We start from the raw sequence: 25598 nt of genomic DNA on the forward strand, positions 1-25598 counted from the left end.
TAACTCCTTCTCTTTGATTGTAATTCCAAGGCTTTTTTTTTTTTTTTTTTAATATAGAGCAGTCTTGCTGTGTTGCCCAGGCTGGTCTCCATCTGCTGGGCTCTAGTGATCCTTGTGCCTTGGCCTCCCAAAATGCTGGGATTACAGGCATGAGCCACCACCCCTGGCCCCAAGGTTGATTTTGTCACTTGCCTGCTGAAAACCTTTCATTGCTTCCCCAGCACCCTTGCCAACAGGTTCAAACTCCCCTTGTCCAACTCCTCCAGCCCCTAGGGCCTGGTGTCTGCTAAACTCTCTAGTTGTATCATTTGTTGCCCCTCCCACCTCATGACTCCACACTCCAGCCAGCTGCAAAGCCACTCTGTTCTGTGACTGAGCCCCAGGCCTCGTGCTGAGAGGACTTTATGCCAGGGGTTTTCAACTGTGGCACTGTGGAGGTTGTGGGCTGAATATGGTTTGTGTTGGGGCTGTGCTATTCATTGTAAGATGTTTGGCAGTATCCCTGGCCTCTACCCACTAGATGCTGGTAGGACTTCCCCAGTCATGACAACCAAAACTGTCTCCAGACATTGCCAAATATCCCCAGGAAGTCTGGCAAAATCACCCCCCATTAAAGACTATTGAGCTCTGCTGATCCCTTTACCTATCCCATGCTCCTTCCTCTTTACCTGTCTAGCTTCATGCCTTTTAAGTCTTAACTTGGTTGTCCCTTCCTCTTGGAAGCCCTTCCTGACCCTGTGACTCCAGGTCCTCATGTTGGGTTGGGTGCCCTTCCTATGTACCCAGCTTGGACAACCCTGATCATACTGTATTATCACTACCCATGTCCTCGTCCGTCCCTTTCCTCTCCTGGAACTTCATGAAGGCAAGCATTTGTTTGCCTGGTTCCCTGTTTAGTATTCAGGGTCTTTGTTTGCCTGGTTCCCTGTTTAGTACTCAGGGTCTAAGTCTGTGCTTGTGACATAGCATTATCTAACAAATCATTCTTGACACCCCAACTCCCTTAACCCCGTATCCAAACCATCACTGAGGCCTATTCACTCTGAAATATTATATCGCCCCAATTCATCCACTGCGTTCTGTCTCTACTACTCCCTCTGTGGTCTGAGCCTCATCACCTCTTATTGGATGACAAAGACCACAAACTACCTGAATCTCCTCGAATCTGTTTTTCACTTCACCGCAGTAATCTTTTCAAAACAAAATTTGAGACATGTCCCCTTCATGAAACCCTGCCACAGCTTTTCCAGTGCTTAGAGACCATCACCCAAAGTCCTTTGCATGGCCCGTAATGCCTGGTTCCGTCTGGCCCCTGTCCCCTCTCCATCTTCATTTGAACCACATTTCCTCTGACAATGTGCTTTTCATTTCTTGGCTTCCTTTTCATTTCCCCTAAAGCAACGGGTACTTGCCCAGACTATTCCCATGGCCTTAAATGCTCTTCCCCACCTGTGGGGGCTACGGTGGTACTTGGCTCCAATCCCCTCTTCAGGTTCTTGGCCCCCACCCTCCAGCTGCTGGGGTCAGGCCAGTTTCCAGTGCCCTTGGACAGGGTCCTGTGCTCAGAGGTATACTTGTACTGGGGTTTAATGCTGTTTGTAATCATTCATCTTTGAATTTGTGTCTTTTAAGTGAAGTCCAATAAGCTGATGGAGCCGTGCTTGGAGCCTCAGCTCACACAGTCCCCCTCCTGCCACCTGCTTGCCTCCCAGGGATGGGTTCATGGCTGTTTACTTCCCCACTTCCCACTTCTAGCCCCACCCTCACCCAGTGACTATTGCCACTTTCTGCCTGGTAGGGGCCTGGACTCAGGAGCAGGGAGGGCTGGGGTCAGGCACATGCTTCCTCAGGTCCAGGCATGGGATGGAGCCCTGGGTGCCTGTGAGTGTCTCCACTCACTCCTTGAGTATCCCAGAGCCTAGGGGAGTATAACATTAAATAGCAAATCCAAACCCCATGGCTGGTTAAAAAATAGAGCATGGAAGGAGACTTCTTCCTGATATTTGAAGAAGAGGCCCTATATTTTTATTTCACAGTGAGCCCCCAAATTTATGTAGCCATACCTGGCTGGGGCTACTGCTTGATGATGGCTCACAGCTGCACCCCTCCCTGGGAACTGCCCAGGCTTCTGCCCCTTTCCAGCAGCTGCTCACGGTCACTGAATGCATCCTTAGGGATACACAAGCCTGGACCCCACCTCAATTTGGGACAACTCAGAAGAGTCATCCCAACTCCAGAGTTCCCTGAAGGATGGCTGAGGTCTTAGTCCCCCAGCCTGCCGCATTGGAGGTGAGGCTCTCTCTGCCCAGTCCTGCCTTCCTCATGGCTGCGTCTCAGGAGAGCACTCCTGAGTAGAAGAAACAAACTCAGTTTCTCCCACAATACTCTCAAAACACAGACCAGTCAGCAATCCATTCTGCAGCAGATGCCAGCTGGATGTCCCCTAATTCAAATCCATTATGACACTATCTCCTGGAGATAGTGCCAGGTCACACAGGGTGAGGGCTCAGTCCCCAAGGCTGCCCCCAGACTTTGAATGCCAGTGGCAAGTCCAGGCCTCCAAAACTTCTGACCCACCAGTTATAAATTGAGGTGCCCACAAACCTCTCTTTGGGTTCAATTAATTTGCCACAGCAGCTCAGAGAACGGGGAAACACTTATGTTTTCTGGTTTATTACAAGGGATATTTTAAAGGACACAAATAAGCAGCCAAATGAAGAGTCATACAGGACCAAGTCTGGAAGGGTCCCAAGTTCAGAAGCTTCTGTCCCCATGGAGCTGGGGTGAGCCACACTCCCAGCACGTGGATGCGTTCTTGTTCATCTTCCTGGAAGCCTCCACGTGTTTGGCTATCAGGAAGCTCTCTGAACCCTGCCCTTTTGGATTTTTATGGAGGCTTAATTACATAGGCATGATTGATAAAATCACTGGCCATTGGGGGATAGGCTGAAAGTCCTAACCCTCTAATCCTGCCTTGGCTTTTCTGGTGACCAGTCTCCATCCTGCAGCTTCCTACGGGCTGCCAGCCATCAGTCAACTCATTAATATACAAAAAGATGCGTTTCGCTTCAAAGATTCCAAGGACTTTAGGAATTGGATGCCAGAAAATGGGATGAAGACCAAATACATATTTCACAGTATCACTGCTCCCCAATATCTTCCACGTGTAAATCTGTCTCAGAGTCTGTTTCCAGGGAGCCCAATCTGAGACACCACCGGAACCCCTTTGCTGAGTGAATTCTTTTCCTTCCAGTATCATGTAAGTTGAATTTCCCATATGGTTTACTTTTTGATTTTCACATATTAAGTCAAATCCTCCTTGGAGAGCCCCATGTACAATGTCTTCCCAGTGTTTATCATAAGTGATATTTAATATTTATTTGAATGATTAAGTTCTTTTTTTTTTTTTCTGAGACAAAATCTTGCTCTGTTGCCCAGGCTGGAGTGCAGTGGCATGATCTCCACTCACTGCAACCTCTGTCTCTTGGGTCCAAGCGATTCTCCTGCCTCAGCCTCCCAAGTAGACTACAGTTCTGTGCTACAATGCTTGGCTAATTTTTTGTATTTTTAGTAGAGACAGGGTTTCACCAGGTTGGCCAGGCTGGTCTTGAACTCTTGACCTCAAGTGATCTGTCCGCCTTGGCCTCCCAAAGTGCTGGGATTACAGGCATAAGCCACTATGCCCAATCTGAATGTTTATTAAGTTCTATCTCCCCCACTAGACTATAAGTTCCATGAAGGCAGGAATCATGTCCATTTTCTGCTCTTCCTTCTTTCAGTTTTTTTTTTTTTTTTTTAGATGGAGTCTCGCTCTGTCTCCCAGGCTGGAGTGCAATGGTATGATCTTGGCTCACTATACCTCCGCCTTCCGGGTTCAAGCGATTCTCCTACCTCAGCCTCCCAAGTAGCTGGGATTACAGGCGTGTGCCACCATACCCAGCTAATTTTTGTATTTTTAGTAGATACAGGTTTTCACCATGTTGGCCAGGCTGGTCTCAAACTCCTGACCTCAAGTGATCTGCCCACCTTGACCTCCCAAAGTGCTGGGATTACATGCATGAGCCACTGCGCCCTGCTATCCCTCATATTTAGAACAGTCCTGGTGTGTGGGAAACACTTGATACATATAAGTAGAATAAACAAGTGAGTGAGTGAATGAATGAATAAAGGCATGACTTTTGGATGAAGGAATGTTAAAAGTAATTACAGACTGTAATGAATATTTTTGAATGCCCTTGGTAGTGGTAAATAATTTAAGAATAGATTTCAAATTTCTGTAGGGGTCAAAAGTTAGTAGGAATTAAATTTGGTCAATGCCCGTGGTAATCATTTTGGTCAGGCCAAAGTGTGATCATGACTTCATGCCTCATGTGACCAGAATGCCTCTCCTATGTGGCTTTCTTAAGCTAGATCTCAGAAGTGAGCACTTAAAGAAAAAAAACTGGGGAGCACGGTCATGATGGTTGTGACGTAAGGAGGCATTAGCTCCCAAGAAAACATGTTCAGAGGTCTTTTAAAAATCACCTTTCCAGTATGTCTCTAGCATTGTATTTGGTACAATAGATGCTTCAAAATAAATATAATACCAAACCTCTGTCTCCCATTATCCCTCTGAATGTGAGGAGTTGGTCAGAGACTTCAAGGCAGGACCAGGTATCTAAACATGTAACAAGCTTCTGGGTCACTATTGTAACCTCATTCCCATTCCTAACAAAATAGCAAATTTTAAAGACTCATGTTGCATAACACCTGAAGGTCACTGCTCACCAAATAGAATTCTGAATTTAAAAAGTGCAAGCATGATCCTCGCTCCCCAATATTCCTATTATATTTACCTGGAATATTTAACAATGATACAAACTAGTTTCACTGTGTGCATGTAGATGTCAACTGAGCACAGGCAGAAGTGCTTATCACATTTATTAAAAGTGCATGTTGACTGGGCGCGGTGGCTCACGCCTATAATCCCAGCACTTTGAGAGGCCGAGGTGGGCAGATCACCTGAGGTAAGGAGTTCCAGACCAGCCTGGCCAACGTGGTGAAAACTCAACTCTACTAAAAATACACAAATTAGTGGAGTGTGGTGGTAGGTGCCTGTAATGACAGCTACTCAGGAGGCTGAGGCATGAGAATAGCTTGAACCCTGGAGGCAGAGGTCGCAGTGAGCTAAGATCGCACCATGGCACTCTGGCCTAGGCAACAGAGCAAGACTCCAACTCAAAAAAAAAAAAAAAAAAAAAAAAGTGCACGTAGACAGTGGCTGGAACATGTTTAATTGTACTGCACCTATGGGTAAGAAGCTGGGTCTGAAATATTAATGGCCATCATTCCCTGTGTAGGTCAGGCTGGGCTGATCCTTTTCTGAAGTCTTCCTTTCTCAGAGGTTCACTTAGGCTTGTGGTTGGTGTCCACATCAGACTAGACTGGGAAGATACGCTAATGTCATCACATGCACTTATTCTGTCTGAGTCTTACCAAGTGAAAAGCCTTTTATAGCATTAAAAACCATAATGCTGGCCGGGCGTGGTAGCTCACGCCTGTAATCCCAGCACTTTGGGAGGCCGAGGCATGCAGATCATGAGGTCAGGAGATGAAGACCATCCTGGCTAACTCGGTGAAACCCCATCTCTACTACAAATACAAAAAATCAGCTGGGCATGGTAGCACGGGCTTGTAATCCCAGCTACTGGGTAGGCTGAGGCAGGAGAATCGCTCGAACCTGGGAGACGAAGTTTGCAGTGAGCTGAGATTGTGCCACTGCACTCCGGCCTGGCCTACAAAGCGAGACTCTGTCTCAAACAAAAAAACATAAGGCTATGTGTTGCCATGTGCATGAACTCAATAAGGTGGAGTCAAAACTATGAGCGCTTTTAAATCTGATGTGCCTGAAATCATATCACATACTAGTACTGTGACTTTGGGTTTCAATTTCCCAACTGTACAATGGAGCTAAGAACAGTACCTCACTCAGAATCTTTTTGTAAAGGGTTCCAAGAGGCTCAGCTCATATGTAGAAAAGAGTTACCTACTTGAACTCTCAGGTCCCATCATCCCGTGACTAAGGGGTCAGAAAGGTTCTAAACTTTTCAAACCATTTAGGTAACAGCAGTTATTAGGGGCCTCCACTGTTTTGTTTTTGTTTTTTTTTTGCCCGTTTGGCATCCAGTCCCCATTTATTGCATTGCGATTTTCCTGTGGAGAACACATTCTTCTGCTCTTGATCCAGGAGATTTAAGTGGGACAGACCTTCCTCTGGCTCCTAGGACAGGCAGTGATCTAGTCTCGGCCAATGGGATTGGTTGTGGTTGGACATGTGACCCGACTTGTCCAGTGAGCGCCCTCTCTGGGAACTGTGAAGGAACTATTCATAAAGAAATGTTTTCCCTCTGTGGGAGTCGCTCAGTTGGTAGGAAGTGTATGAAGTGTCTGGGGCTCCCGTGCAGGGAGTACCTGCCTGATAGTGAGGGCAACACAGAGAAGAGCGAAGCTGGGAAACAGACAGGGACTCCCAGGGACACGGCTTAGACACCTGGATCAGGCCTGGGCTTCCTGGTTATGTAAACCATTAATTTCATTTTTCTTAAATAACATAGTTCTGTCCCATAAGAACTCTGATTGATAGTCCAGTAAATCACAGTAACCTACTCTATCTGTTAATCTTTTGAGTTTAAAATTTCTTTCCTCCTAGGCCAGGTGCAGTGGCTCACACCTGCAATCCCAGTACTTTGGGAAGCTGAGGCAAGTGGATCGCATGAGGCCAGGAGTTCAAGGCTAGCTTGGCCAACATGGTGAAATCCCATCTCTACTAAAAATATAAAAATTAGCCAGGTGTGGTGGCGCTTGAACCTCAGCTGGGCGTGGTAGTGCTTGAACCTGAGAGGTGAATGTTTCAGTGAGCTGAGATCACGCCACTGCACTCTAGCCTGGGCAACAGAATGAAACTCTCAAACCAGCAAACTTCTCTCCTCCAGATAATTCAAAGACTATCTCATAGACTCAAAAGTGGTAGCAATTGCAGAGATGTCTTAAGGCCCACTTGAGAGGGCAGACATGGTGAATGAGTGATGAAGCTGGGACAAGAACTCAGGTTTCAGCCTCAGGCCAATGCTCTTCAGCCCCCGCCTTTCCTCACATGTCTGCCTCAGTCTTTCTCAAACCTGCTCCTTTCCACCCTTGAAGCACCTCCTGGAGTCACTACCCAGCTACCAGCTTCCAGGAGACCCCACAGGGCAGAAGTCACTGTGTTCTAGGAGCAGTTCTGTGTCCTCTAGCCCTCCACGGAGGACAGATCCATTTTAAGAGAAGCATGTAAAGGTCTGGATCTTGATGGAGCCCAGGTAAGAGGTCAGGGGACTGAGCTCTGTTTAGAGCCCAGGATCCAGCCTCAAGGCCGCATTACCTCATGTGCGGATTTTTATAGTAGCTCTTTGCAGGTTCCCGTTTCTCCCCAGCCCTAGTCTCTTTGTCTTTCATTTTAAATAGTGTCAGAATCATCTTCCTCTGGTCCTGGCACTTTCTTGTTCACAAACCTTCAATGGCTCCGTGCTGCCTGTAGAACAACATCAAAGTACTTCACCGACTGTCCTTCAGTGGTGAGAAAGGATCTGTGTCCCCCAGGGAGGCACAGCTCATACCCAGGGAAGAGCTACCCACTTGGAAGAATCATGTCCAGAGTTCTAAATTCAATTACAGCCTCCAGTTCTATTAAAATAAGCAGTAGGCATTATTTTTTGTTTTGTTTTGTTTTGTTTTGTTTTTAGAGACAAGGTCTTGCTCCATCACTCGGGCTGGAGTGTAGTGGTGTGATCACGGCTGCCTGCAGCCTCAAACTCCCAGGCTCAAGCAATCCTCCTGCCTCAGCCTCCTGAGTAGCTGGGATTACAGGTGCATACCATCATGCCCAGGTAATTTTTTTTTTTTTTTTTTTAAGAGACAGGGTCTTGCTATGTTGCTTAGACTGGTCTCAAACTCTTGGCCTCAAGTCATCCTCCCACCTTTGCCTCCCAAAGTGTTAGAATTACAGGTGTGAGTTACAGCACCTGACTTGTGGTAGGTATTCTGATCCCTGTGAGAAAGGAATACATTATCCCTCCAACAATGTCCAGCACCTGGATATCTTCTCCATTAATTTTTTTTTTTTTTTTTTTTTTTTTGAGGCAGAGTCTGACTCTGTTGCCTAGGCTGGAGTGCAGTGGCACAATCTCAACTTACTGCAACATCTGCCTCCCAGGTTAAAGCAATTCTCCTGCCTCAGTCACCTGAGTAGGTGGGATTACAGGCGCCTGCCATCATACCTGGCTAATTTTTGTATTTTTAGTAGAGATGGGGTTTCGCCATGTTGACCAGGCTGGTCTTGAGCTCCTGACCTCAGGTGATCCGCCCGCCTCAGCCTCCCAAAGTGCTGGGATTATAGGCATCAGCCACAGTGCCCAGCCCTTCTCCATTAATTTTGATGCTACCCGACAATATTTCCCTGGCTACCTTCCTTTATTAACTATTTGTATGAGTTTTCTACTGATGTGTAACAAATTACCACAAATTTAGTAGCTTAAAACAGTTCATTTATTAGCTTGCAGTTCCGTAGGTCAGAAGTTCTGGCACAGCAAGGCAGGGCTCTTTGGTCAGGATCTCACAAGGCTAATAAAATGGAGATGTTGGTCAGGCTACATTCTGATCTGCAGCCCATGGTCCTCTTCCAAGCGTACATGGTGATGGCAGAATTGTTTCCTTGCTGTTTCCTTGCTGGCTGTCAGGGAGAGGCAGCTCTGAGTGCCTGCAGTCCACCTGCATACCTTGCTCCTCCATCTTCAAAGCCAGCCGGGTGCACGGAGGCCCTCTGTGCTTTACAGTTCTGACTTCTGCTGTCTCTAGCCTCTATACCCATATTGAAAGGACTGGTGTGATGAGGTCAGGCCCACCTGGATAATTTCCCTTTTGATGAACTCAAAGTCAACTAACTAATAACCTTTTCTTTTTTTCTGAGCGTCTCACTCTGTCACCCTGGCTGGAGGGCAGTGGCGTGATCTTGGCTCACTGCAACCTCTGCCTCACGGGTTCAAGTGATTCTCCTGCCTCAGCTTCCCAAGTAGCTGGGACTACAGGAGCCCGCCACCACGCCCAGCTAATTTTTTGTATTTTTAGTAGAGACCAGGTTTCACCACGTTAGCCAGGATGGTCTTGATCTCCTGACATCGTGATCCGCCTGCCTCGGCCTCCCAAAGTGCTGGGATTACAGGCGTGAGCCAACTCACCCTGCCACTAGTAACTGTAATTAAAACTGTGAAGTCCCTTTTGCCCTGTAACATAACACAACCATGGCAATGATATCTCATCATACTCACGGGTCTTGTCTACACTCAAGGGGAGAGGATTATACAAGGGCAAGCAAGGGTCATTGATAGGGGGCCATCTTAGAATTCTGTCTACCACACCATTGGCACAATCATTCTCTAGTCCCAATGTCTGTGCAAGTAATGAAACTGAATTTGATTTCCTAATCCTCATCAATATTTTTTTCCTGGGGCCTGGTATGGCAGATGCTCTCAGCTTACCCAGCACCTAATCTCACTCCTCCTCTCCTTTAACATCCCCCAAAACAGAGACTGGAAAATGAAATACTCTATTTTTCAGCCTCCTTTGCTGCTAGAGGTGAACATGTGACATGGTCCTGGCTAATGGGCTATAAGCAGATATCTGTGGATATTGTTCTTTTCTCCTCTTTTCTCTTCTCCTGGAATGCAGACTCAATGTTTGGAGTTGCAACAGCCACTTGTGACGAGGAGGAAAAGGCCAAGAGATTTTTTTTTTTTTTTTGAGACAGAGTATCGTCCTGTCACCCAGGCTGGAGTGCAGTGGCATGATCATAGCTCACTGAAGCCTTGAACTCCTGAGCTCAAGCAATCCTCCCACCTTGGCCTCCCAAATAGCTGGGACCACGGGCATGCATCACCACACCTGGGTAAGTTTAAAACAAAAAAAATTTTTTTTTTGAGACAGACCCTTTCTCTTTCGTCCAGGCTGGAGTGCAGTGGTGTGATCTTAACTCACTGCAACCTCCACCTCCTGCGTTCAAATGATTCTCCCACCTCAGCCTCCCAAGTAGCTGGGATTACAGGTGCCCACCACCATGCCCGGCTAATTTTTGCATTTTTAGTAGAGACAGGGTTTCAATATGTTGGCCAGGCTGGTCTCGAACTCCTGACCTCAGCGGATCCACCTGCCTTGGCCTCCCAAAGTGCTGGGATTACAAGCGTGAACCACCACGCCCAGCCTAAAACAAACAAACAAAAAAATTCTTTTTTTTTTTTTTTTTTTTTTTTTTTTGACACGGAGTCTCGCTCTGTCGCCCAGGCTGGAGTGCAGTGGCTGGATCTCAGCTCACTGCAAGCTCCACCTCCCGGGTTTACGCCATTCTCCTGTCTCAGCCTCCCGAGTAGCTGGGACTACAGGCGCCCGCCACCTCGCCCGGCTAATTTTTCGTATTTTTTAGTAGAGACGGGGTTTCACCGTGTTCGCCAGGATGGTCTCGATCTCCTGACCTCGTGATCCGCCCGTCTCTGCCTCCCAAAGTGCTGGGATTACAGGCTTGAGCCACCGCGCCCAGCCTAAAAAAATTCTTTTTTAAGAGATGGAGTTCTCACTATGGACTGGTCTTGTCCTCCTGGGCCCAAAATGCTGGATTACAGGCCTGAGCCACCACACTCAGCCCAAGCCAGGAGATTTTTAACAGAGGTCTTGTCCGTGAGATTGCTGAACTGCCAAATCTATATCAAAATCTGGTATTCTGCTCTATTTAGCAGAAAGAAATCCCAACTTATACAAAACTAAATGAGTCTCTGAATGAGAAGAAACTAGCCAAATTTCCAAAGCCACAATGCCTTAACTTTTCGGGAAGAACCGCTCAGACTCAATCAGAGTTCAACCTCCATCATCAGGGTGATTTTTCCTTGTTACCTCTTCGGTCTTAAATCTGTTTTCTGTTACTTATAACAGAGTATCTGAGACTGAGTATTTTATAAGAAAAGTATTTTAAAAGGAAAGGAAGGTTGAGGGGCCATGTCTGGTGAGAGGGTGAGAGCCTTCTTGCTGGTGGGAACTCTGAGGAGTACTGAGATGGCTCAGGGCATCGTGTGGGGCTGAGGGTGCTGATGTGCTAGCTCAGGTCTTTCTTTCTCTTCTTATAAAGCTACCAATTCCAGTCCTGTGATAACCCGTTAATCCATTCATCTATTCACAACGGCAGAGCCCTCATGATCCACTCACCTCTTAAGGCCCCACCTCTCCAATACTGCCACACTGGAGATTAAGTTTCCAACACATCAAATTTTGAGGACTCATTCAAACCACAGAGTTAATGTTCACAGTAATTCTGTAACATAGTATCTTGACATCACAACTGAATGTGTTACAGAAGCCCTGTAACTATGTTATCTGTCTTTTCTTTCTGTGAAATATTGTGAATATAATGACCTTACAATCTACTTGTGAGCCCAATTATATGTGTGGGAGCTGCAATAAATAGGAAACTAAGGGGGTTTACTTAGCTGTGTAGAAGGGTAAACAGTGAAGGAAGGAGGCCTTCCTTTCTCCTCTCTTTGTTTTTTATGACTTCCAATCTTACTCTCCATCTCTCTCCCCTCACCCTTCCTGATGGTCCCCTGGGCTTCCGTGGCAGGCCTGGAAACTGGGGCATAAAACTTCTTGGATGAGGCAAGTGGCCTAAACCCTGAAGTGTGGACAGAGAGGGACACAGAGGTAAAAGGGCCAAAGGTCTGTAGACAGTGAACCTCTCCACTAAATACATTCCTGGTAGTGGACAGCACTGGGGAGGCACAGAAAGCTTCCTGCAAGTTCCGGACGAGCCAGAGAGCTGCACCCGGGAGCCACGGAAGAAGCTGTCCTTCCAAATGGCCATGGCCCATGAACAGAGCCTGAGGAGCTGAGAAGGGAGACTGGAGTGAGCCAAAGCTCTATGTGTCCCCTAAGCCTCCAGCGAGGTCGAGATATAGCAACAGTTAGTGTGATACATGTCCACGGGCGACTCAGAAGGAATGCTCCTGCTCGGCACAATGGACAACACAAATGCCAAACTGTGAAGTGCTGCACTTCAGTTTTCTCCAGCCTCAGCGGACATGGATCCATGATTCACCGCGTTCCTGTGTTCATAGGAATGTCCCAAGGAGGCAAACATTCTGTCACCTCCCTGGCCTGCTCCTCCTTCCCGCCCACGGAGGACACAGTGTTACTTCAGCTCCTTCCCATTCTCTGCCATTGTCTACTATCTTTCCTTCCCACAGGATCAACACCTTCTCTGCTGGCTTTTGCCTCACCATCTAAACCTGCTCTGCCCTCCCCATCTCAAAACTCCATTTCGCCACTGTGTCCCCGTCTAGGGACCAGTCTCCCCTTTCCAGAGTCTCATTATCTACTTCAAGATCAATCCAACCTCCACAGTCTGCGTTGAGACCTCACCATTCCTTGACACTGATTTCCTAACTGCCAAATCCCACAGGTGGCGTTACCTCTTTGCAGCACTTGATACTTTGACCACACCCTCCTCCCTGAAATCCTCTTCTTTGGCTCCTATGGCAGAGGCTGCTAGTTACCTGCTCAATATCCAGCCTTTCTTCATCCTTACTAACTAGAACCCCCTCCTTCACCCCTGCCCCAAGTTCCACATCTACAACATAGGCACACACGGCCTGGACATGAGCCGGGTGATCTTCTACTCAGCCCAGATATAATTCAGTAATTATAATCGCTTAATTGTAATTCCCTTTTTAACCAAAAAATTTCACGAATGTCATTTATCAGCTTCCCCTGCAGCTAAGAAGTGGCCAGATCACAGTCTCAGCCAGTGATATCTAAGTGAAAGCTTGTTGGATGGAGCTTCAAGGAAAGCTCCTAAAGGGGGCCACACTCAACTGCTGCATGCATGTCCATTTCCTCCTGACCCTTCCTCCTTTCTGCTCTCTGGAACAGGGCCCTGATGACTGGGGCTACAGCAGCCATCTTGCAACACATGGAAAAGGCTAGAATTATAAAGATGCAGATCCCGTTATCCTGCAGCTGCTGAACTAATGCTGGCAAGTGCTTATTTCTACACCCTGTTACATAAGAAAAACAAACCTCTGTCTTGTTTAATCTGCTGTTATTTGGGTTTTCTAGGATATGCCCCTGAAACTCATCTCTAACTGATACAGCTCCTGTGACTATATCACTCCTGCCTTTCCTCCTACTTCTTAAACCTCTTCAGGGCCTCTTTTCTTCTGTATCCCCTACATGTTGGTGTTTTTCAGCATCTGTTCCTGGTCTGCTTCCCCTACTCTTTCCCAGTGACTCAGCAGTGCCCTCTGCTTCCCAAACCATGATGACTCCAAATCTCCATGTCTCTCCCAGGTCTTCCTCCACAGCACCAGGCCTATAGGTCTAAATGCCCAGTGAACATCTCTGCCTGCCCCTTCTACAGGAACCTCATAGACAACATAATCACAAGTTAACTTGCCAGCTTGCCCACACATCTGCTCTTCCTTCTGGCCACTGGCGCTAGAGACCCTCACCTTCCCCTCACCCCCACACCCAGCTGCTCCTGAAGTTCCATCAGATCTCTTTCCGAAAGCTCCAATTTGCTCCCACTTCTTTCATCCCACTGTCCTGTGCCGACCCCCATTATCTCTTGCCTGGGCCACTCACTACCTTAGCCTCCTAACTAACTTCCCTACCTATACCATCTACCTTCCAAATTGTTGCTGCATTGGTCTTTTTAAGACAGAAATCTAATCATGTCATTTCCCTTCCTAAATTAACCCTTCAAGATCCCCTCTTCCCCTACATGAAGGCATTCCAGCGCCTATAGAAGCCCAGTCCTTCAGTCTTGTCAACATCCCTTCCCTCACAGCTACATAAAATCACCACAGCAGTTTCTCAAACTTGCCATGATTTTTCTCATTTCCTTGGGGCCCTGTAGGCTGAACACTGTACAAAAATAAGGTTTTAAGTAAGCATTTAAGAGCCAGGTTTGAGCCCTTGTCTTGCTGTGGAATCCCCCACCTTTGTGCACAGAGACTCGGAGGTAAAGATGTTGGAATTCCAGAGATTCTCCATTGTTCACCTAACATAATCGCTTAATTATAATTCCCCTTTTAACCAAAGAATTTTCAGCAAGTCACTTTGAACCAAACTGATTAAAATAAACATCAGTTGCCTCTGTTTTCTTCTATATAGTTTCATTTAAATTTCATCTTCATCCAATGCAAAACATTTGCCAATTCCACACCAAAAAGGAAAGGAGATATTTTTCTTTTAATGTTCTAGGTGTGAGAGGATCATTCGTTTTCCTTCTTTCTTTCTTTTGCTTATTCTTTCTTTCTTTCTTTCTTTTTTTTTTTTTTGAGACAGAGTCTCGCTCTGTTGAGCAGGCTGGAGTGCAGTCGTGTGATCTCGGCTCACTGCAACCTCTGCCTCCCGGGTTCAAGCAATTCTCCTGCCTCAACTTCCCGAGTAACTGGGATTACAGGAACCCGTCACCACACCCAGCTAATTTTTGTATTTTTACTAGAGATGGGGTTTCACCACGTTGGCCAGGCTGGTCTCAAACTCCTGACCACAGCAGATCCACCCGCCTCGGCCTCCCCAAAGTGCTGGGATTACAGGCGTGAGCCACCACACCCAGCCGGATCATTCTTTTTCTTATCTGATTAAAGTTTACCTCCTAGGATCATGGAATTTTAGAGTCCAACCCCTTCATTTTCCAGAAAAGGAAACCAAGGCTGGCTCTGTCGGCTCAGGAACACAGCACCACAGAGCTGGTTATTGATGGGACACACCCGGACCCTGACTATGGATTCAGCTCTTTCCATCTCATGAAAGCACAGGCCATCCCCAACTCACAAAGGAGGCTCCCCCATCCCCTGTGAGAGGAGAGCAAAGTAGCCCCCAAATAGCCAATGAAGCCAATCCTCTTATACCACTCCTCTTAAGGCAAGATGACAACGTAAGCGCTTTAGGAAAAAAACCAAAAGAATTAAGTCCAAGGCTCTATTTGTCCTGGGAATAGAAAAGCCCTCTCCCCTCTTTTCCAACTCTGTGCCCCGCACTTGGGGCAGGTGGAGAGTCACTCACCCTCTGGGTGATGGGCTTGTCACCCTTCATCTGCACAGCCAGCCCCAGGTCAGATAACCTGCAGTTGCCGAGGTCATCCAGAAGCACATTCTCAGGCTTCATGTCCCGGTAGACGATGCCGAGTTCATGGAGGTGCAGCATCCCACAGGCTATCTGGGCTGAGTAAAAGATCACCCGGCTCATGTCCAGGCCACGTGTGCCCACGTTGTAGATGTGGAACTTGAGGTCACCCCCATTCATCAGGCTCATGACAAGGCAGAGATGGGTCTTGCTCTCAAAGGCATAGGCCAGAGAGACAATGAAAGGGCTGCTGACCTTCTCCAAGATTTCCTTTTCCAAGAGAGCCATCTTCTCACCACCTTTCTTCTTCAGCCGTTTCTTGTCCAGTTTCTTACAGGCATACATCTTCCCAGTGTTTTTCGCCTGGACAGCACATACCTTAAAGGAGAAAGAAAAGAAGAGAAAGAGGTAGAAGTAGATGATACTGGAGAGAGGTGGAGAGAAGATGATAAAGGAGGAGTTGCGTGGAAAGATGTCAGGCATTGGAGAAAGGAGAAGCTGTAAATAAGAAGTGTTCTCAAGAAAAAGTGGGGACTACAGTGAGATACTCCTTCACCTCACTAGGCAGACCTTCATAAAAAAATACAGGAAAATATCAAGTGTTGGCAAGGATGTGGAGAAACTGAAACCTTTAAGCATTGCTGGTGGGAATAAAAAATGTGGAATGTTTGGTGGCTCCTTAAAAAGTGAAACATAGTATCACCCTATGACCTAGCAGTTCCACTCCTGGGCATAAATCCAAGAGAATGGGAAACAAGTATTCAAACAAATACTTGTGCATGAATAGCAGCACCACACACAATAGCCAAATGGTGAAAACAACCCCAAATGTCCACGGACAGATGAATGGCTACATGAAATGTAGTATATCCATACAACGGAATATTATGCAGCCATAAAAAGGAATGGAGTACTGACACATGCTACAGTGTGAATGAACCCCCAAAACAGTCTAATGAGTGAAAGAAGCTGGACACAAAAGGTCACATATTGTGTGAAACATCCAGAATAGGCAAATCCCTAGAGACAGAAAGCAGACTAGTGGTTGCCAGGGCTGGAGGAGGAGAGGGATGGGGAGGCACTGTTAATGGGCACAGGGATGATGAGAGTGTCTTGGATCTAAATTGAGGTGTTGGTTACCCAACATTGCATATGTGCAAAGTGCCACTGCACTGTACATTTTGAAATGGTTAATGGTTAGTTTTATATCAAACAAATTTTATCTGAAATTTTTTTATTACTTAAAAACAGAAAGCTGGGCACAACAGTGGTACAAAACAGGTTCTCAACCTTACTTCAAGATGAGTGTTTTCTTTCTTTCTTTCCTTCTTTCTTTCTTTCTTTTTTTTTTTTTTTTTGAGAGAGAGTCTCACTCTGTTGCCCAGTCTGGAGTGCAGTGGCATGATCTCGGCTCGCTGCAACTTCCACCTCCCGGGCTCAAGTGATTGTCCTGCCTCAGCCTCCCGGGTAGCTGGGATTACAGGCATGCTACCACACCTGGCTAGTTAGAGTGTTTTCTTAAATATCCATTTTTCTGGTAGTACCTTCATAATCACAATTTAGGGGAAATGGAGATCTTCTGTCACACGTTGCTATCATTCTCCAAAGTGTCCGGGCATCTCAGCACGTTCCTGATGGAGACCCATGACAGAGTCTTGGCCAAGTCTACATTTTGCTTGTCTCTCTCATGCCATTTGTGTTTTATTTCACACCATGGCTACAAGGAAGGGGGCTAGGGAGACGGGGCTAGAAATCCTCCACATGTGGTCCTGAAATTAGTTCTAAGTAATGAGATTAAAAAAAAGAAAGGCAGCATTACCCCCTTTCATGCTCTCTGTTTCACCTTCTAGCCTGGCTACTGGGCGACACTTACCTCCCCAAAACCACCTTTCCCCAGCACTCTGAACTCGGTGAAGTACTTGTCTGACACCGGTTGCATCTCAAAGAGTTTCCACTGCAAAAACTTGTCATAGAAGGGGCTGGTCAGGAAATCCTTAAAGGGCTGCTCTTGCAAGAAGGCCATGGCCTCAGACTTGGCCAGTGTCACTGCGGCCACTCGGTCTTCCTCAGTGGTGGCTGCTTGGCACTTGGTGGCCATAGCCTGGCTGAAGAAGGGGTGTGGGTTCCCTGGGGCAGGGCCACTCGCACAAGCGGCCACCAGCCCCTGCAGCGTGCTGTCCTTGGTAGGTCCGTCCTCGGCCAGCTCCCAGTTCTGCACGTCCTCTAGGAAGGTTGCCGCCTCACGGAACGTGGGCACAGTGGCTAGGAAGTCACGGAAGAGGCGGCGACCAATGGGCTGCTGCTCACACAGGCTGTGGAAGTTCGGGGACAGCTTCTGGCGGATCTCCGCGCAGCCCTGCAGCCCGGGCAGGGCCAGGCTGCGCCGCCGCCGCTGCAGCTCCTTGCTGTCGCAGTCCGAAGGCTTCCGGGCCTGCAGGTAGGCCGTGTTGGCGATCAGGTTGTCCAGGGCCCCCATGTCCACCATGGCTGAGCACGGGGCACACTCCCAGGGAAAGCACAAGAGGACTGGAGGGCTGCTGGCTGCTTTCCCTTCCCCGGGTGAGACAACGTCCAGGGGATTTACAGTGAGCCCTGTGGCCTGCGGGTAGGACCCATGGAGGGTGTGAAAGAGGTTTCTCTTGTAAGAAGCTTTGACTGGCTATGTATAGCCCGCCGGGAACTGCACATGACAGGTCATGCTCCCACCTGCCAAGGCGAAAGCCGATGGGACACCTGCTGGGGCCACCTCCCCCACTGGCCCCTTCATCTTAGCGTCTTTCTCCACATAGCCCTGTATCCTGAATATCTAGCTAGAACCATGTTCCAAGGAAGTGATCATACTGTTGTCATCTAATTTGTTGCTGATGCAGTAGTTTAATCTGTTTCTAATTTTACTTGTTTCCTACCAGGCTCAAGCTTTGTAAACTCCTAGGAACAGCAGGTCAGGCAGAGGAGCAGTTTCCTCCCAGGGTCTAGCAGCCTGACACGAAGAGCAGGTTGGAGGGGATGTTTTGAGCTTTGAGTCCCGAGATGTGTTCCCAGAGGCCCTAAGGACTCCAGTGTTGGCCAGTGCAGATGCACCCTGAATAGCTTGCAAAAATCCTCCAGCCTTCTTAGCTCTGAGGATTCTGTGACCTGGAGTACCTTGGGTTAAAAGAGGGGGCCATCTCCACCCAAAACGTACCATGAAGCAGTATAAGCAGAAAAAGCCATATTCCTGAAATGAAGGGAGTTGCCCTGGAGTGTCTGGGCTCTGAATGAGACAAGAATTTTCCATGATCCCAAAGACAGAAAGCACGTCACTCCCGGCATGCGGTCGCGACTGTTCCAAGGGCACAATCTAACAAGCAGACTCTGAATGCTGAGGAGCCTTTGCGAGGAGACCAAGAGCAGTGAAGTTTCAGACGTGGCCCCTTGACATCTTTGCCCATGCACCCCACCAAGCGAGGAAGCTTCCCTCAACAGAGGATGCTCGGAGCTGTCACAGACCTCGGCCTCATCGAGACAGAAATTGATCTAGACAGAGATCAGGCTAAGAACCTCTGCTCCAAAAATAACAACCTGTGTCCCACAGGGAAAGGATACTCAGGCTTTTTCTTCACAAAGCAAGGCTAAGGCAGCTTAAAAACAAAGTCATTCAGTATTATGCCAGAGTGTTTACAAGGGGAAAAAAAGAAAGAGGGAGAAGGAGGGGAAAAAAAGCTGGTCAGTCTTTTTCTAAACAAACAACCGCTAGCATACACTTTGTGAAAACATAATCATGACTGCCTTGCTCTGCCTGTCAGAACCTCCGACTGTTCCCCTAGAGCAGATACACACTTGGCCTCATGCTACCAGGAATTATGTAATGAACTCGTGGGTGCCCTTTGGCTTTGCACCGCTGCGCTGGAAACTATCACCTCTGCCGTGGAGTTGGGTGATCTGCACTGGTGCCCACTGCTCTGAACCATGCTGCCTGCTTTGAAACCCACACGGGAAATGTTGGTACTTTTCTGTTCTTTATGTTACCCCGGTCCACATTGTTCAGTAGTGAAAAATTGGTCTGAGAATTTCTTCGGAGGAACAAATGCCTTTTCCCGTGGTTCTTAGGAATGTAGTGGCAGCCTAGGAGGGTAGAACCTTGAGAAAATGGTAGCATTGATATCACAGAGATATTTAAGCTTATCACTGGGGAAAAACATGCTTTCACTGGTGAATATGTATGCTATGAACTCCTTGAAGGTCTATTTAAAAAGAAACATTTTCTTTTCCTTTTTTTTTTTTTCTGTTTTGAGACAGGGTCTCACTCTGTTGCCCAGGCTAGTGTGCAGTGGCTCAATCTCAGTTCACTGCAGCCTCGACCTCCTGGGCTCAAGGGATCCTCCCACCTCAGCCTCCCGATTTGCTGGGACTACAGGCATGCACCACCACACCTGGCTAATTTTTGCATTTTTAGTGGAGACATATTGCCCAGGCTGGTCTCAAACTCCTGGCCTTACGTAATCCACCTACCTCGGCTTCTGAAACTGCTGAGATTACAGGCATGAGCTACCATGCTCGGCTGGAACACTTTCTGTGATTGCTACCAATAGGATTCAGAGCTTTTCCCAACTTAATGAAACAGTAGTTATAGGTTCAACTAAAGAACAGCATTGAATTCTTATATTAGAAGCAGAGCACGCACTTTGTCAAAAGTGCTGGGCACAGTCAGCATCCCTTGCACCAAGTGGGGAAACGTACCAGAAACCTGGGGTTGGAGATGTGGCCCAATAGTTACGAGCACTAAGTCCAGCACTGCTTGGGAAATCTGAATCCTGGCTTTAGCAAGTCCTAGCTGTGTGACTTTTAGCAAGTTACTTAACTTCTCTGAGCCTTAGTTTCATTATTTATAAAACAGATAATAAATGTTGATTCTTGGGTAAGCTTTGAGAGAATTAAATGCCAAATGCCTGGCACAAAGAAGTGATCAAAAGTATTAGCTTTTAAACCACGACCATCACACCGGGCGCGGTGGCTCACGCCTGTAATCCCAGTACTTTGGGAGGCCAAGGTGGGTGGATCACGAGGTCAGGAGATCGAGACCGTCCTGGCTAACACGGTGAAACCCCGTCTCTACTAAAAATACAAAAAAAATTAGCTGGGCGTGGTGGCGGGTGCCTACAGTCCCAGCTACTCAGGAGGCTGAGGCAGGAGAATGGCGTGAACCCGGTAGGCAAAGCTTGCAGTGAGCTGAGATCACACCACTGCACTCCAGCCTGGGCGACAAAGCAAGACTCCGTCTCAAAAATAAATAAATAAATAATAATAAATAATAATAATAAATCACGATGATCAATCATCAAAATTTAGTCCAAAATTCTGCTTTTCTAATATGCAGATTGGAGAGGAGAAAGGCCTAAGGGATATAGAAGAAGACGGGTTCCTGTGTCCCATGCACAACTAGTATAGCGCAGCCAATTCAGTATTTGCACGGGACCTTGGAAAGCTGTGATGCCCCATGCAGCTAGAAGACAGGGAGGTCGGATTTGTTAAACATCATGCAAGATTTCTAACACACTATTGTAACTCAACAATTTACTATATTCCACCACAAAAAGAAGACTAACCTCTGTCATATGAAAAGAGGATATATTTCTTTATTTTTATTTTATTTTTTCAATTTTTTTTTTCAATTTTTTTTCTTTTTTTTTTTTTTTTGAGACAAAGTCTCGCTCTGTTGGCCAGGCTGGAGTTCAGTGATATGATCTCAGCTCACTGCAACCTCTGCCTCCCAGGTTCAAGCAATTCTCGTACCTCAGCCTCCCAGGTAGCTGGGATTACAGCCATATGCCAACACGCCCAGATAATTTTTGTATTTTTAGTAGAGATAGGGTCTCACCTCATTGGCTAGGCTGGTCTTGAACTCCTGACCTCAAGTGATCTGCCCGCCTCATCCTCCCAAAGTGCTGGGACTACAGGTATGAGCCACTGCACCTGACCTCAACTTTTATTTTAGATTAAGGGATGTTTCATTTTGAATGAAAAATCATAACTTTTATGATAGTAGAAAGCAATTTAAATATTTTAGTATTTTTGGGACCCATTTTGTAACCTAGGGAAAAGAAAAAAGTGCTCTTGCCCAGGCCTTTCATTACCCTTTGCATCATTTAAAGCATTATTAATGCTGTACATGTTCTTAATTTTAAAATTTTCTCCTGAAAATACATCCTAAGATTAACTGTTTAAGGAAAATAGTAAAGCTAAGTTTCTAATAAGAAACTGACCATCCTTTAAAATGCACAATTCTCTGCATGGTCCAATAGCACATCTATTTGAAGATCAAGAATTAGGAAGTAATATAGGGCAGTGCTATATGGTCTTAGAAACACAGAGAAGCTATTTTGAGCAGTGTAAGTTCTGAAGCAGACTAATATGTTAGCATTAAAATACCCAAAGAGGCTAGACACGACGGCTCATGCCTGTAATCCCAGCACTTTGGGAGGCTGAGATGGGCGGATCACGAGGTCAGGAGTTTGAAACCAGCCTGGCCAACATGGTGAAACCTCATCTCTACTAAAAATACAAAAATTAGCTGCATATGGTGGCATATGACTGTAATCCCAGATACTTGGGAGGCTGAGGCAGGAGAGTTGCTTGAACCTGGGAGGTGGAAGTTGCAGTGAGCTGAGATCGTGCCACTGTACTCTAGCCTGGGCAACAGAGCAAGATTCTGTCTTGGGAAAAATTAATTTATTAATTAAATAAAATAAAACAAAATACCCAAAGAACCCAGGTTGTTCTTTAGCTTCAAGTTGTTAATAGTTTAACAACTTTTGTTGTTGTTGTTGTTTAAAAATAGATTTAGGGGCTGAGTGCAGTGGCTCATGCCTATAATCCCAGTACTTTGGGAGGCCGAGATGGGTGGATCACCTGAGGTCAGGAGTTTGAGACCAGCCTGACCAACATGGTGAAACTCCGGGTCTACTAAAAATACAAAAATTAGCTGGGCATGGTGGCGGGTGCCTGTAATCCCAGCTACTTGGGAGGCTGAGGCAGAAGAACTGCTTGAACCCAGGAGGCAGAGGTGGCAGTGAGCCTAGATCGCACCACTGTACTCCAGCCTGGGTGACAAAACAACACTCAGTCTCGAAAAAAAAAAAGATTTAGGGGGTACAAGCACAGTTTTGTTATATGGCTATATTACATAATGATGAAGTCTATGCGTTTAGTGTAGCCATCACTTGAATAATGTACATTATACACATTAAGTAATTTCTTATCCCTTACCCCTACTCCCACCTTCCTACCCTCCCATCCTTCCTAGACTTCAGTGTTTATTATTCTACTCTCTATGTACATATGTACATGTTATTTAGTTACTGATTATTGAGAGAGTACATGCTGTATTTGACTTTCTCTTTCTGAGTTGTTTCACTTACATAATAATGGCTTCCAGTTCCATCCACATTGATGTAAAAGACATGATTCCATTCTTTTTTATGGCTGAGTAGTATTCCATGTACGGATGTATACACATACACATGCACGCACACACACATACACACACACTCACATTTTCCTTACCCAGTCACCCATTGGTGAATACTTGGGTTGATTCCATATCTTTGCTATTGTGAATAGTTCTGTGATAAACATATGTGTGCAGTTATCTTTTTAATATAATGATTTATTTCCCTTTGAGGAGATACCCAGTAGTGGGATTACTGGACCAAATGGCAGTTCTCCAGATTGGTTTTTACTTTTTTTTTTTTTTTTTGAGATTGGGTCTCACTCAGTCACCCAGGCTGGAGTGCGGTGGTGTGATCATGGTTTACTGCAGCCAGCCTCGACCCCTTTGGTCTCAAGTGATCCTCTCACCTCAGCCTCCCAAAGTGCTGTGATTACAGGTGTGAGCCACCATGCCTGGTCTCCATACTGTTTCCCATATAGTTTGTACTAATTTACATTATCCCCCAAACTGTATAAGCATTCCCTTTCTCCACATCCTCACCAACATTTGTTGTTTTTTGACTTTTTAGCAGCACCCATTCTGACTGGTGTGAGGTGGTATCATTGTGTAATCGGCGTTTCTCTGATCATTAGTGGTGATGAGTATTTTTTCTATGCTTGTTGGCCATTTGTATGTCTTCTTTTGACAACGTCTGATTTGAATCCTTCCACAGCAAAGGTTTGTTTTCGTTTTTGTTTTGCTTTTTTCTTTCAGTAAAAGCCCTCTACTGGAAAGTACAGCAAAAGGGTCTTTACCCTCCCAGCAGCAACTGGCCAGACTTTTAATAATTTGAAGTAATCAAAACTACCTTGTTGGCCGGGTGTAGTGGCTCGCTAGGTGGCTCCTAGTTGAAATCTAGCACATGTTTTTTTCTGGTCTGTTTTCTTCATGTACGGTAATAGTTTAGATTAGGTAAACACTAAGGTAACACACATTTTATAAACTCTGTGATTACTGGATAATTGGAGTTAATAGGAAAGTGAGTGGTTTTCAACTGACATTTCCTGAAAGCTGGAAAATGAATTGTTCCCTCCTTTATGTGCCCGTTGGATCTGATACCTACCTCTAGGACAGGCTTTAATCACACTGTAATTCCAGCACTTTGGGAGGTCGAGGCAGGCAGATTACTTGAGATCAGCCTGGCCAACGTGGTGAAACCCCGTCTTTACTAAAAATACAAAAATTAGCTGGGCATGGTAGCAGGCAGTTGTAATCCCAGCTACTCGGGAGACTGAGGCAGGAGAATCACTTGAACCCAGGAGGCAGAGGTTGCAGTGAGCCGAGATTGCGCCATTGCACTCCAGCCTGGGCGACAGGGCAAAGCTCTGTCTCAAAACAAACAAACAAACAAACAAACAGAACCTTGTTGGTTTTTCAAAAATACTTTGTGATAATTCATTATGGCAGCCACAGGAAAGTAATACAGGGGCTGTCTGGTAGGACCTGGGACCGCAGGAAAGGCTGTCACGTGGGAGCTGAAAGATAGGAGATGCAGCCACTCCCAGAGGTCACACATGAGGCTGAGTGAGATGGGGAGAGATGCCCTGGTGTCTTTCCTCATTGGCAGAGCCTGGCTAGAAGCCAGAGGGCAAGGGAGGCTGGGAAATGTCACTTGCAGAGCTTGCATGGGGTGAGCCCCTGGAGATACAGATCAGAGAAGGCCAAAGTCAGAGAAAGTGAGAACAAACAGGATGATGACCAACTCCTGCACCATTATCAGTGAAGCCATCCTTTTAAGGATTTGACCTCTCTCTTAGGAACAGTGGGAGACCACTGGAGTGTTTAGCCATACGATGTGGATATATTTGTGTTTCAAAGATACCACTGGCTGCTGCTTAATGAATAGAGTGGGTGCAGGTGAAGTCCAGGTGAGTCATGATGCTGGCTATCAAGATGGAACGAAGCAGAAGGAATCTTAAGCTATTCAGAAGGCAAAATGGTCAGAAGTTGATGATTACGGAGGGTGAGGTAGAAGGAGATGGAGGGGTGAATCCAGGCTTAGGAGAGCTAGAGGATGGTTATGTCATTCACCAAGACAGGGAAAACCTGGAAGAAGGTGTTCAGTTTGGAACATGCAGAATTTGGGGTGCCTGGGAGATGTTCCAGTGGTGATGTTAGGTGGGCAGTGGGATAGAAGGGTCTGGAGTTCAGAGGGGAGGTCTGGAGTGAGAGGCATGTTTGGGAGCCATAGGAGGGTAGGTGATAATTGATGTAGGCATTGAAGAACCCACCTGGGGAGAGAGAAGGGAGTGAGACTGAAAGAGGGACAAGGACTGAGCCTTGAGGTTCTTTAACGTTTATCATTCAGGGATAAGAGGATGAGCCTGTAAGGGAGACTGAGAAGGAATGAGAAGGGAAACTGGGGAGAAGCAGGAAAGTGTGGTGCCACAAAAGCCAAGGAGAGAGTGGCCAACTGCATCAAACGCTGCTGAGAGGCTGAGATGATGAGGAGAAAGAAAGCAGGATGGATGGAAACCCCTGGCACTTGGAGTAGGACTCTCAGCCTGACTGGAGAGGGTTGAGGAGGGAAAGAAGATGGAGAAGTGGAGGTTGCAGCCACAGAACTTTGGCCATGAAGAGGGAGAGACATATGATGGGGAGCTGCAGGGGTTGCGAGAGAAAGGAAAAAAAATTAATGGTAGTGTCTTTTTTTTTTTTTTTTTTTTTTCTGAGACGGAGTCTTGCAATCTCGGCTCACTGCAAGCTCCGCCTCCCGGGTTCACGCCATTCTCCTGCCTCAGCCTCCAGAGTAGCTGGGACTACAGGCGCCCGCCACCGTGCCCGGCTAATTTTTGTATTTTTAGTAGAGACGGGGTTTCACCGTGTTGACCAGGATGGTCTCGATCTCCTGACCTCGTGATCCTCCCACCTCAGCCTCCCAAAGTGCTGGGATTACAGGCGTGAGCCACAGCGCCCGGCCGGTAGTGTCTTGTGCATGTTAAAAGCTGAC

At 46.7% G+C, this 25598-nt stretch overlaps 1 protein-coding gene across 1 annotated transcript in view; it reads right to left on the minus strand.

The window, feature by feature from the left end:
* Window positions 1-19473, minus strand: part of GRK7 (G protein-coupled receptor kinase 7) — a 42133-nt gene extending 22660 nt beyond the window's left edge. The window contains exons 1-2 of the mRNA XM_003895014.4: window positions 17054-19473; window positions 15121-15558 (exon numbers count right to left, since the gene is read on the minus strand). Of these exons, the coding sequence (XP_003895063.1) occupies window positions 15121-15558; window positions 17054-17665 (1050 nt within the window). The 5' untranslated portion in view covers window positions 17666-19473. The remainder of the gene's footprint in view (window positions 1-15120; window positions 15559-17053) is intronic.
* Between the last annotated feature and the right edge of the window lie 6125 nt (window positions 19474-25598).

This window comes from Papio anubis, chromosome 2 (genome assembly GCF_008728515.1).
Source record: "Papio anubis isolate 15944 chromosome 2, Panubis1.0, whole genome shotgun sequence".
NCBI lineage: Eukaryota > Metazoa > Chordata > Mammalia > Primates > Cercopithecidae > Papio > Papio anubis.